Source organism: Terrapene carolina, unplaced genomic scaffold (assembly GCF_002925995.2).
Source record: "Terrapene carolina triunguis isolate 2854851 unplaced genomic scaffold, T_m_triunguis-2.0 Scaffold96, whole genome shotgun sequence".
In the NCBI taxonomy this organism is placed as follows: Eukaryota; Metazoa; Chordata; order Testudines; family Emydidae; genus Terrapene; species Terrapene triunguis.
In genome coordinates, this window is record NW_020664447.1 from 46,241,396 (window position 1) to 46,254,615 (window position 13,220).

The 13,220-nt window shown below is 39.0% G+C and overlaps 1 protein-coding gene across 1 annotated transcript in view; it reads left to right on the top strand.

Annotated features, from left to right (window-relative positions):
- FMN1 (formin 1) overlaps positions 1-13,220 on the top strand; it is a 338,092-nt gene that overhangs the window by 86,913 nt on the left and 237,959 nt on the right. The window contains exon 3 of the mRNA XM_026651453.2: positions 4,313-4,430. Coding sequence (XP_026507238.1) covers positions 4,313-4,430 — 118 coding nt within the window. The remainder of the gene's footprint in view (positions 1-4,312; positions 4,431-13,220) is intronic.

Here is a 13,220-nt window from a genome sequence, read left to right on the forward strand (position 1 = left end):
CCTGAAATCTGCATTCCAGATGAAACCTGCAGCAAAGCGGAAGAAGAGAGCCTGGTATTTTTTTATTCAGTTTCAAGGGCACTACGTCTGGTTACTGTAGTCAGTTGAGAATTCAGAACAGTTCAGAAGATCAAAGAAGGTTGTTTTTGTTTGTTTGGTAGAGATTTTTGAAGTATTGCTTTGTCTGGATTTTTAATTTTACAGAGTTTTTGTGTTGCTGGATTAACTAAAGGCGGTTTTAGACAAAGTGGAAAAGGTTACATGAAAGAAGCTTTCAGGAGTTTTCAGCTGACAGACGTTCACAACCCATAAGGAAGTAGGAAACTAATGCGATTCGTTCTGTTCAACGGGCTTTTTAGTTTATACAGTTGCTCTTCACTTTTAACAAGTAGGAATTTAGTTGCGTGTAGCCAGTAGGATTGCAGGAATTGGGGCAGTGATCATTGGTCGAGTTTTCAGCTGAGATTACAGTGCTGGCAGATTTTCCCTGACAAAAAGCTTTTTGTGTAAAGGAACAAGTAACAAAGCTGCCAAGAACTTTGAATACTGTATGTCAAGATGCAGAGCCTTCTTGTTTCTCTTGGACTGGAGTTGTAAAATTTGACAGACGCTTTCAGTCCATACTACAGCACTAGAAACAGGAAAGGAGGGATAGTGTGACCTTGGGGAGACCGGCTTTCCTGATGATACAAAAAGAAGAGCTCCCATTGCATTTCCTGTTGTAAGTTAATAGACTGAACGGATGTAATAAACAATTGTGTAGAAGGTAACTAATAGTAATAACAAAAGTAAAAGCTATATTGTGGTTTGCCCAACATGGAAGCAAATAACACTTCACCTGGCAGCAGTGAGCTTTTAGATCTAGGGCATGCAACAGAGACTGAACGCAGACAGCCTTTCTTCACGGCATTTTCTATGAAAGCATTTTTTGGATTTACTACTAAATTGGAACCAGCAACTTCGAAAAAAGAAGCAGTACTTAAGGCATTTCGAACTTTTGATATTGATACAAATACCGAAGCTGCCAACCAAGACAAGGGTGGTGGTAGTCATGATGATCCAGAAGTACATCATGTGCTTCCCAAAATACAGCAGGCTGACCCGGAGGCCGGCGGCCAGGCTGACCTGAATATGGAGCTAGCTGAACAGAATGAACCATCTCTTCCTCCTTTAGAGTCTGTACAGCCTCCTTTGTCTGAATGTGACAGAGATGACAAGGATGCCATTTTTGTACAAAGTACTTTGGCCTATACAATAAGTGATACAGCGTCGGACAATGAGAGTACAGACCTAGACAGTGATGGAGACGAAACAAACAAATCTGTGTTAAATATTGTGGCTTTGTCTGCTGAGTCTTTAGAGAATAACAACCAGGCTAAGGAAGAATTGGAATCAGAAGGGTCCAGTGAAAGTAATGCCACTGTGGAGAGAGATGAAACTGAGTCAACCTCACCAATTTCTCAGCAGCTTCCAACAGAGCTGAATGGTGATCTGGAATGTAGCTCAGCTAGAGAAGACCAAATGTTAACAGACGAGCACTGCATTGGCCCACCTTCTCTAGGGGAAAATCCTCAAGAGCCTATGAGTGGAGAAGAACAAGGATCTTCAGCAAATGGCTCTAATAACACATCCTCCCCAAGATCAGCCATAGATAAAAAGACCTCTCAGCTACCTGCTTTCTTTAGTGGATTGCGTGTGCGAAAAAAAGGTCTAGCTGCAGAGGATGGAGAGACTATCACAGAAATTAAACTGAAGGACAGTGATTTGGCTCTGCTTAAATTAAAACAGCCTGTTAAGAAATCTAATATTACATCAGACGTGCTCACTAAAAAGAAACCAGCTGACCCTAAAACAAGTCCTACTTTCCTGGAACAGCTCTCTCAGCTGTTCGTCCCTAAAAATGAAGATAAAGCCGAAGATTCAGGTGAGGAGACTAGTGAGACTGAGACCAGTGATGAAGGCCAGGAGAGCAAAGCCACCGATAGAACAGAGACCCTGTCCCCTGCTGAAGAAACAAAACCAAGCCCACCAGAGTCGGCATTAGATGCGTTTAAAGCTTTGTTTACCCGGCCTCCAAAAAAGGAGATAACTGTTGATACTTCAGAGCTGGAAGCCATCAAACGCAAAATGAGAAATGAAAAGGAGTCGCTGAAAGCAGTATTTGAAAGATCAAAATCAAAGTCTGGGAATGGAGCATCTGACCTGAAATCTGTAGGTTTGAGTTACTTTTACATTCTAAGGGCTGGAGGTAAATGGATATAAAATAATTTCTGCTGATAAAATGATTGGTGTAAACTAAAATAACTAAGGTCAAAATTTCAAGCGTGGCTTCTGATTTTGGGAGTCTTAAGTTTTGGCTTCCCAACTTGAGACACCTTTAATCTTTTCACAAGAGCGGGAAGGAATTTTCCTCCAGGGTAAATTGGCAGAGGCCCTGGAGGTTTTTTGCCTTCCTCCGTAGCATAGGGCAGGGGTCGCAAGCTGGAGGATTCTCTGCGACTTGAAGTCTTTAAATCACGATCTGGAGACTTCAACAGCTGAGATAAGGGAAATTGGGTGGGTCAGCTTTTGTGGCCTGCGTCATGCGGGAGGTCAGACTAGATGACCATAATGGTCCCTTCTGACCTTAAAGTCTATGAGTCTATGAGTAACCTGAGTTCTGAATGAAGTCAGTGAGAATTACAGATGATGAACACCTTTGAAAACAAGGCCAAAGATGTCTCAAGTTGGGAATCCAAAATATTTGAGGCCTCCAACTTGAGTGTCTAATTTAAAAAATGTGGCTGCAAATCAATTGCTTTCCTTTCACTGAATGTGGGTGCTCTCCGAACCAAAGTTAAATTACAAGTATTTACTGTTAATATCTTTAATTATCCTAATAGAGAGTTAAGACTGAAATTCACTTTTTATTCTTATTGTAAATATTAAACTTCATATCATATACCTAGACTTCAAGAAAACCTAAAGAGAGTTATCAGAGATCAGTGTCAGCCTCAACTCTACACTATCTTTATTTTTAATGGCTTTTCTTTCTAAAAGTAATTGTTGTTTTGTTTTGTTTTTTAAAACCCTCTTAGAAAGAATTGTATTATGACAGATGATGCAACAGACAATAAGTTGTATACAATTTTCTGGGTGACTTGCCCAAGAGAGGGGCCTTAAAAGGTATCCTCTCTTTCAATTGTCTATACACCTAAACCTTGATCTTACAAATACTTCCACATGTTCAGCTGTACATAGGACAGTTTTCCCAGTGAAATCAGTGGAACTATTTATCTGTTTAAAGTTAAGCATGTTCCTGTATGTTTATGGGATTGGAGCCTCTGTCAATATGGTGTTTTGGATATGTGTATTTTTAAGTGAAAAAAGGCAATAAAAACCCCACAAAACTCTCCCACATTGAGAGTCTGAATAAACCAATATAAATTCATAGTAAAGACCTGAACTTAAATGCAAATAAATAAATAAATTAAAAGCCCCTTTGAGTTAAATGAGCAGAAAAAGGACACATCCTTTAACAATTATACATGTGTGCAGATGTAATTAATTCCTAAAACGATTTCCATTGACTACAGTAGGATTGCTTGTCTGAGTAAGGATTGTGGGGTTGTGTCCTAAATCTGAAGCTGGATAACCTAGAGTTTGTTTCCCTGCACTCAAAGTGTTGAGTTTTCATTTGTGTGTGTGTGTGTGTGTGTGTGTGTGTGTGTGTGTGTGTGTGTGTGTGTGTGTTTAAAAAACCCTCTAAGAACTTCTCCTGGGTAGACTTAGACCTTGTAGACACAAAATCAACTGACAGTAAATTTCCTGTGGTGGGGAAAATGTAGACACTGGCAGGGCATTTGTATCTCACGTGTAGCAGTGACACTAGTGAGCACTACTGTAATTCACCTGCAACAAAACTATGTTTGACTCTTCCAACTTAGCTATAGATACAGAATAAATATTAATATTCCTGACACAGTATTAGCCTCCTCAGTTCACAAAAGGATAGGCAGCTTCTCAGAGCCACTTTGCTAAATTTAAATTAATTTGCTGCATGTAACATGCTAATAAGCTTTATGATGTTTCCCCTCACCCCACCCCCAAAGCAGTTGTTATTAGACTCTTTTCCTCCTTTCTTCATCCTCACCAACTGGATTTCATTATAATGGATTGGAATCAAACTGATTCTAATTTTATAATGCAAATGAGCTCCAGTTATGGACGACCATTGCTTTAAATACACAAGTTTAGTTAAACGCAGCATTTACCATTTTTGGAATGGATTAATATTGCAACATTTTAATCTTCTCTTTCATATTTTTAATAGCCTGACCTGAATCCCTCAGAGCAAGATGACAAAACTCCAGGGAAACTCCAGGCTGTCTGGCCACCACCTGAAATCAATGATGGAAAAGAAAAAGTGGGGTTGAAGTACACTGAAGCAGGTAAAACAAAAAGGTGAAAGACTTGCAGAAATGGATCGTTGTAATGTTTCAAGTGTTGGGTTTGTGAAATATAAAAATATAGTGGTTATTCTCTTATTCTAAAAAGCTGAAAGCATATTATTTTTTTCTCAGCATGGAACTAGTTACCATGACCTGTAGGTAGGTAATTTGAAACTCTCTGGGTTTGGATGCCATCTGAAGAAATTATAACCTTTTGAAACTTCTTATGAAAAAAAATGGCATTGTTTTCTGATGCACTAGGCCAAACATATCTCTGGTGCAGCTCTGTTTAAATTAGTGGAGGGATCAGGACGGTCTAATATGTCAGAATTACTAGAGATTCCTTCTTTTTGGGTTAGAACAGATTTTGGGTATTGAATCCGCCAGATTCTAATCTGATTTGCTGATTCTCTTTAGGTACCATCACACTTATGTTTTTACATTCAGAGTAGAAGTAGGAGTATTAACATGTTTAGTTTTGTTACCTTCTTTGCATAGGCACATAGGAGTAGCCGTATCCAATCAGATCATTGGTCCATCTAGTTTGGTATTCTGCGTGTAACAGATCCCAGTACCAGATGCTTCAGCAGAAGGCATGAGAAACCCAATGTTGGACGTTTCTGGAATAGTTTACCTGTAGGGGGATGTTTCGTCCTAGCCCATATCAGCTAGTTGTTGTCTTGTGCCCTGAGCATGAGGGTTCATAGCCACATTTTTTAAAAATGTGTTTATTGTATCCAGTGTAACTCTGGCTGACTCATACATTGTGGGTTATTTCTAAAGCACCTAAATGAAAGGCAATGGGATTTGTGTTCCTAATTCAACTAGTTACTTTTGAAAAACTTACCCTTAAAAGATTTAGTAGGATTAAAAAAGGATTAAATTCTTGGCCTTTATGCTATATTCTGGCAATAAATTCTACAGTTTAATTGCCTGTGTCTTGTATTGGGTTTAAGTGTGTTGTCTTTCAGTTTCAATGAAGGCCCACCTGCTCTTGTATTATTACTAGAGAGGGTAAATGGGAGTAATGGATTTGCTTTTCATATATGATTCATTATCTTGTTTATTTCTGTTGTGTCCCTTCATATTTGTCTGGATTCTAAATTACGTATTCTCACTCTTTTCACTTTCTCACTCCCTCCTGAACCCCTTCTATTTCTGAATAATTACCCATAGGTAAGAGAATAATACTAGTTAAATGATGTTCAGTGTCAAAATAGTACTGTTAACATATAAAGTAAATAAATTATTTAAGTATTTTGTAATAGGAAAAGAGGGAGGGTAGTTAAGTTATTAGAGAGGAGAACTGAGAACTAGCACCCTAGGCTTTTTTCTGTCTCTGCAGTTGACTCACTATGAATTTGGGCTAGTAATTTAACCTCTCTCTCTACTTTAGTTTACTGCTTTATAAAATGGACGTAACACAAGGAGTATCTGCCACACGGGTGTTCAGAAAGTTAACTACATTTGTTTTTCAAGCACTGACAGGAACACAGCTCTTAACTCATCTGACCCACCATACGTCTATATACTGAATTGGATCACTTACATTGTATCTAATCAGTTAGAAAAGTCAGAGAGATCCCTAAATGAACAGTACAATATATGTGCAAAGTACAGTATTTCAGCTTTTCACAGGACTTCCGCTGTCTCTTTTTCTGAAACTTCTATTTGTTTATTAAAAGTATTACATTTGGAGTATTTAATGTTCCTAACATGAAAAGTGAAAAAAGGGCTTTCCTATCTTTTTTCCTACTTCCTAGATGTCTAAAGTGAAATATAATCTTTCATGGCAAAAGGGGAACAAGCTTTCAATAAACAAAAGCTCCATATTGTACTAGTAATAAGATGAACTAGGTCATGCTTTACTGGGATGTGAATAGGAAGGTGGGGATTCACTTAGATCCCACATATATTGTTGTTTGTTACTGAGACGTTGTGGGTGACAGTGTCATCAAAATGCTGATGGAATTCTAAGCCTTATTTTTATAGAGCCCAAATTCTACAGTCCCATTATTCATCCAGTGTCTGGCAGAGATCAGGATGTTGATGAAAACAAACTGCTGGTGATTCAATTGTGATGAAACACAAGTGATGCTTTTACAGGAGTTGGGTGAAGGCTGTGTCTGTAACATCTGTTGAGGATGTATAGTAGATTTGTCCCTAAATGGTTCGCAGCCTCTTGGCTCCATAATTATTCCTGGATACCCAGAGAGTAGTGGTGGCTTGAAGTGAAACCGTATGACTGGCTAGGACACTGCAACTGTCTGTAAGTGAAAACCTCAAATCAGCCATGTTGCCTGTGTTAGCTCTAGGATTGAAAACCCTAATGCACTTTGCTTACGACTACCCCTGAAGCTCATTTGCAAGATCCTGGAAGAGCAGAATGCTACTTGTCCCCAAGTGTAGTGTCATCTGCACAAGTAGCAATCTGTGTAGTGCAGACCTGTTTTGAATATACACAGCCTGTACCCCAGTCTTCACTGATTTCCTGTTTGCTTTCAAGTGCAATTTAAGGGGATAGTGTTTATCTTTAAGCCTGGAGTAGTGTGGGACTCTATTAATTGATAGAAGCAACAGAGGGTCCTGTGGCACCTTTAAGATTAACAGATGTATTGGAGCATAAGCTTTCGTGGGTGAATGCCCACTTCGTCAGACGCATGATGGAGTAGTGTGGGACTCTATTAATTGATAGAGCGTTTCTCAGAAGATAACTCATCCCAACAGCTAAAACCAGATGGAAAGTTCTTGTTTTCAGAACCTATTTTTAAACACTGTCTATTGGCAGGGATCTCTCAGATATTGGTTATCCTCCCCTGATTTTTTTGGAACATGCTCCTTTTAGTCACAGTCAGACACAACTTGAGTCTAGAACAATTTTAAAATCATTTATTTTGTTTAGCATTTGATCAGTAGTTTGTTTCGCTCTTGTTCTGCATTTTAATCTCTGTAAATAAAGCACCCAGCTGCCACAGCAATAGAAGGCAATATAGAAATAATATTTGTGGTATATTATTTGATTTTTACTTTTTTTAGGTTAGGATTTGTTTCATTTTAAAAACAAAACAGTATGACCTTCACCACATTCACTATACATTAACTGTCTACTTTAAGGTTCCATTTCCAAGGACAAATTTCAGAGCCAACACCTCTTCCTTCTGCTACCCATTAGCCCTGTTTATGCCAATTCATCTAAATCCCTTTCCCCAGCATAACCATTTGAATGAGTAACATGATCTTGGTGAACTGCTGTAGGGTTTTGTTTTTTTTTAGTGACCATTAGAGATTAGAAACTAAAATAAGTCATTTTGAAAATTTTATTTCTGTAAAAACACTGTGTATCTTCTGTACTTACAAGTACTCCATAAAACACAGCTGCCAAGATATTTTTAGCTCCATGTTTGCTGTTTCTTATGAATAAGAGAGCATCACTGAATTCCCTTCCCTCTGTCCCAGCAGTGTCTGAGTTGCAACAGGAAGGTGCCACTACCGTTAGGGCACTAGAATCATATGGGAGTGGAGGCAGGAGTTTATAGCCTCACTCTCTCTAAAAGCAGGGGGAAGAATGAATCCTATCTCCAGGATGGGAAGGGAAGCTACTAGCAGTTTGTATCTGAGGGGATGGGGATGCCTGGGCTGTATGCTCTCTCCTTATCTCTTTGTCTTGCTGTTCCCTCTGCTCTGCTAATTGGCTTTTGCTCCATGGTGGCTGCAAGAATTTGAGGCTTCTTGTTGCTTAGTCAACAGGCATCACAGTGACTCTCAGCAAGTGGTAGGAGGGACTAACTGCTATTAAACTCTAATGCTTGCATACAGCCTGGCTTGATGTGTGAGAATCCATCTGAGGAGCAAACAGGCGACAGGAGACCTATGTGTGGTGCTTGATAGCCCTGCTAAGATTACAACTCTCAGTCAACCTGTGGAACTTATTGCCATGGGATGTTGTGAAGGCCAAAAGTATTAATTGGGTTTAAAAAAAATTAGATAAGTTCATGGAGGATAGGTCTATCAATGGCTATTGGCCAAGATGGTCAGGGATGCAGCCCTATGCTCCAGGTGTCCCTAAACCTCCAACTGCCAGAAGCAGCTGGCACTGGCCACTGTCAGAGACAGGTTACTGGGCTAGGTGGAACATTAGTCTGACCCAGTATGGCATTGCTTGTTATAACAGAAAAGTCAGTGATAACATATCATTTTTACAGTAGATTGACTCTGAGATTTATAAAAAAAAAATACTGAGGTTTTTGGTCTGTCTTGTGCTTTTTTTTTTTTTTTTATTCTCTCTACACCTCCAGTGTGTGTGTGTGACAATTAGTGTCGCCATCTCTCCCAAATTTATTGAGTAAGGTGATTCTGGTCCTTGTTGCAGGAGCTCTTGGTGGCTGCCTGATGGTGTGGAGCTTCCAGCTTCTCCCCAAATCCCAAAATTTGAATTAATTAACTGGGTCCCCTCATCTCCACATCTTCCCACACTCCAACTATTAATTACGCACCCCTCAGCACCCACATCTGCCTGTTCCTCCAGTCTAATCTCTTTTCTTGCAGTTCCTGATGTTCTCATCTTCCAGACCTGGGGCAAGGAGGCAGCTCCAGGGGTTCTTCACTCCTTCACCCTTCCCAGATCTGGTGCGATAGGGATGGAGAGGGGTGAGGTGAGGAGGATGGAACCGGAAGATCACTCTGAGCCACTTAGCTCGTTTTGATCCCTTTTCCCTTATTCTAAGAATGGTGTCAGTTACTTTCCTTCGCTGTCCACTACCCAAAAAGTCCTCTCTGCTCTTGAGGGGACAAGTGGAGAGCTCGGCCTGCTTCCTGCAACAGCCCTGATTGGCTGCTCTCTTCCCCCGGAGGCAAAAAAGTAGGAAATGCAGCCAATTGGAGGATGTTTTCCTTTGGGTAAGCCTGAAATTTGTGAGAGGTATGAAGCTTCTCCTGTTATAGCTACACTGGCTCCAGCCCTGGCCAAAATCATGTGACTTTCAAAGAAATAAACCATGAGGGCTGGACAGCATTGCTTTCATCTACATAGCCAGGCAGTAAATCAGATTCTCCCTTGCTGAAAAGTGCCTTATGAACATAAACAGGAAAGCATAAATACACCTGTAAAAATCTTCCTAAAGGGATTTTTAAAAAAATCAACAGACACTACTTACTGGGTTCTCTATCAGAAACTGTACTACTTAAAATTTGTCAATCTAAAAAAAATTAAAGCTAAGTATCTCTTTAATACATTACAGCATTTGGAGCTGGGATGAATGCAGAGAGCATAGTTACATGATTATTCTTTGCATGTGCATAGTTTACCTATGAAGTAAAAGATCTTTCAGTATATAATACTCCTGTGTTTGAAGAATTGTCATCGCCAAGACACACAGCGGAAAAAACTGCAGGTCTGATGATCTCTGTTAAAAATGCTTATTTAGTAAATGTAGGTCTAGTAGTCACTTGAAGCTGGAACAACTTGTCCTATTGCTTAAACAAAGGGGGAAAAGAGTAATAAATAAAAAAGGACTTAATTGGCATTCATATTGGAGACAACTTTGGAATGAATCAGACTGAAATATAAATCCATTTAGCTTTCATAGCTATTCTTAACAACCTTTTTAGTTAATTCTTTTTTTTATATTTTTAAACAAGGTTCTGCTCCCTCAGCCTGTCTTTCCATCATACTTGATCCTGCAGTGGTCATGCACCACAGTTTCTATGGCAACAGACTGATGCTATAAACAGAATTTTGATTTCTTTGTAGGAGAGAGAAACCAGGCTCTGCAGGAGAGAGCTCTTATTGAAACATAGGTGTTTTAAATGATAGCAAAGGAAATACCAAATAATGCCAGATGCATTCTCTACAGTTTCTGAAGTATGAAAACCTCTTTCAGCTGTGCTGTGGATTGCCACTAAGGGATCCATCCTTCAACACATTTTAAACCAAATGAAAGTCTTGTATACTAGAGCAATGTATGTAGTGGTCTGAGCATAGGTTAAAGCCACAAACTCATGAGCTTTAATCGTGGCTTTTACACAAGCTTCCTTCATGGGTAAATTATTTATACTGTCTGCCTCATTCTTCCTCTGTAAAATGGAGATGATACTTAAATGCCTTTATAAGGGTGGAGTTAAAGTAGTCTGAAGAGGAAAATATTTGTAAGTGAAAGAATTATTATTTGTAATTTTTTCCAAATGAATAAGGAATAACACTATGTAGGTGGCCTATGTCTCTCAGAACTTTTATATTTGTCAGCTAGCCAACAGCAGCCAGATTCTTTAGGGATCTCTTCAGGCAAAAAGAAAAAAAGTGAATACTCCACTTGGAGCCTGTCCTTTTTAACAACCAGCTGGATGCTGGAGTATAAATGAATCTATTTCACTTTATGTTCTTATTTGCCAACACTTATTCTCACGGGTTTCATGAGGACATCTTTTTTCAAGCAGCAAAATCTCACCATTTTTACTGTCATTATTTCTGGCTGTTTAGAGTGGAAATGGTGGAATCTGACCCTCAAGGGGAAATGTCACCATGAAGAAAGTGATCATATTTTACATATAAGCTTCCTACTTTCTGTGCCTGGATAGGGAGTTAGAGTTTTCACTGCAAAGATCTGGCTTAATTAACTTCAGGCAAACCCGCAAAGCATTCTGTATTTTAATGAAAGCCTGATGTGATTTCCCGCCCCCATTCAAAACTCTACATAATTGTATTTATTATCTCTTGTCAAGCTTTACATACTCATCAATAATAAAACTAATAGTATTTAAGTTTATTATTATTTATATTGCACTAGAGCTTAGGAACCTCATTCATGGACTGGGACTCCTAGCAGAGTATCTGACTTGTATCAACAGTTTTATTTTAAAACCTTTATGATGACATTTTCTGGTATAAATATTGTGTATGCCTTATTACTGATTTGATAATAGAGTACTTACTATAGGTTTGCATTGGCCATATCTTAGCAAATAAAGGATTTCATGGAAGAAACCATATTTTATTGCTGAGATGCAAAAATAGAATTTAGAAAGCCTGTTCTTCTAGGATGTCAAATATGACTTGTGATGCACATTGTTTTGGTAGATAAGAGTAGTTCAAGGAGATTCTGGCTGGCAGTTTTTTTTTTTTTGGTTTTTGGCTTTGTAATGTTTATAGAAATTCAGGATATGTTTAAGTATTATTGCCTACAAAAGGCTATTGGAAACTATCACATAAAGAGATTTTGCCATGTGACGGGTTATTCATTTGAGAAACGTGATGCAGAAAAGGGAACATTTTAGTGTGTCCTAGTAAAACAGTTGTTGTTCCATTATTTGTGGCAAGATCCAATTTACTCAGGGCAGGTCTACACTGGAAGCGCTACATCAGTGCAGCTGCGCCGCTGAAGTGCGTCTGGCGAAGATGCTCTATGCCGACGGAGAGCGCTTTCCTGTTAGCTTCCACCTCTTGTGGAGGTGGAATAGTTATGCTATGTCGTGGGAGAGCATCTCCTGCTGACATAGCACCAGTACGGACAGAGCTTAGGCCACTGTAACTTACATTGTTCAGAGGGGGTGTCCTTTTCATACCCCGAACGATGTAAGTTAGATCAACTTAAGTGGTAGTGTAAACATACCCTCGGAGTTACTTGAATTCATTTGATCTTAACAGTTGTTATTTAGACATAGTATTAAAAACTGTAATAGAGTTAACAGTTTATTAATGAATAGAAAGGATTAGGTAGGAATATGTTAGGTATAAATGATAAATTAGCTCCCCTATTATGTGCATATTGACTGAAGTTGGAGTTTTTGTGATTGATGGTAACTTCCAATTTGACTCCAGTACATTTGGTGATGGAAGTAGGAGTTTAAAATTGTTTTACGATATTATTTGTCACAAATGTTATAATATAATAGATTTCAGAGTAGCAGCTGTGTTAGTCTGTATCCGCAAAAAGAACAGGAGTACTTATGGCACCTTAGAGACTAACAAATTTATTAGAGCATAAGCTTTCGTGGGCTACAGCCCACTTCTTTGGATGCATCCGAAGAAGTGGGCTGTAGCCTACGAAAGCTTATGCTTTAATAAATTTGTTAGTCTCTAAGGTGCCACAAGTACTCCTGTTTAATATAATAGATGTGTTCCAACTTGGTATGATTTAACATATTTTGGCAAATTGCATTAGATTTCTGTTGGGAAGCTGATGTTTTTATTACAAGCCAGCTTGCCACTTGAGACTAGTGCAGCCATTTAAAATTTTTATACCTTCCAAATGTCACTCATCTGGAATGACTGTGACATCTTTTCTCCTAATGCCAGAATCTCATTCATGCCAACTGAAATGCAACTAATAATAAGGATGGTGGGCAGTGAGCAAAGTTTCCCCTTCATCTTTTCCTCCTGACTACAAGAGGCTACTCCTGGGGCTTGTGAGTAGGCAGCCAGTTCTGTTCTATATTCTCTTCTATATGGGTTCTTAAGCAATGCTCATCTCTCATGACTGTAGTATCAGAGGACTTGTCATGTGAACGAAGACCACTTTACTCCTGAATGAGAATATCCACCTGAGGGTTTAATGTGCATTAACTTATGTGCATTGACTTCATATTTTTAGTTGATTTGCCTTAACTTTTCTGTGTCACCATGTAGATGTGCCCTGAGCACCTTCCAGTAGTGTATTAAGCAATACTGATTATAGATCTGTGTGTGTTAAGCCAAAGTTTACACAGTGCTGCAATGCGGACTACGGAAGTGTGAATTGCAGAGCATACCAAAGTGTTGCAATCTAACTGCTCTGTATGGATGCTGCTGGCACAAAC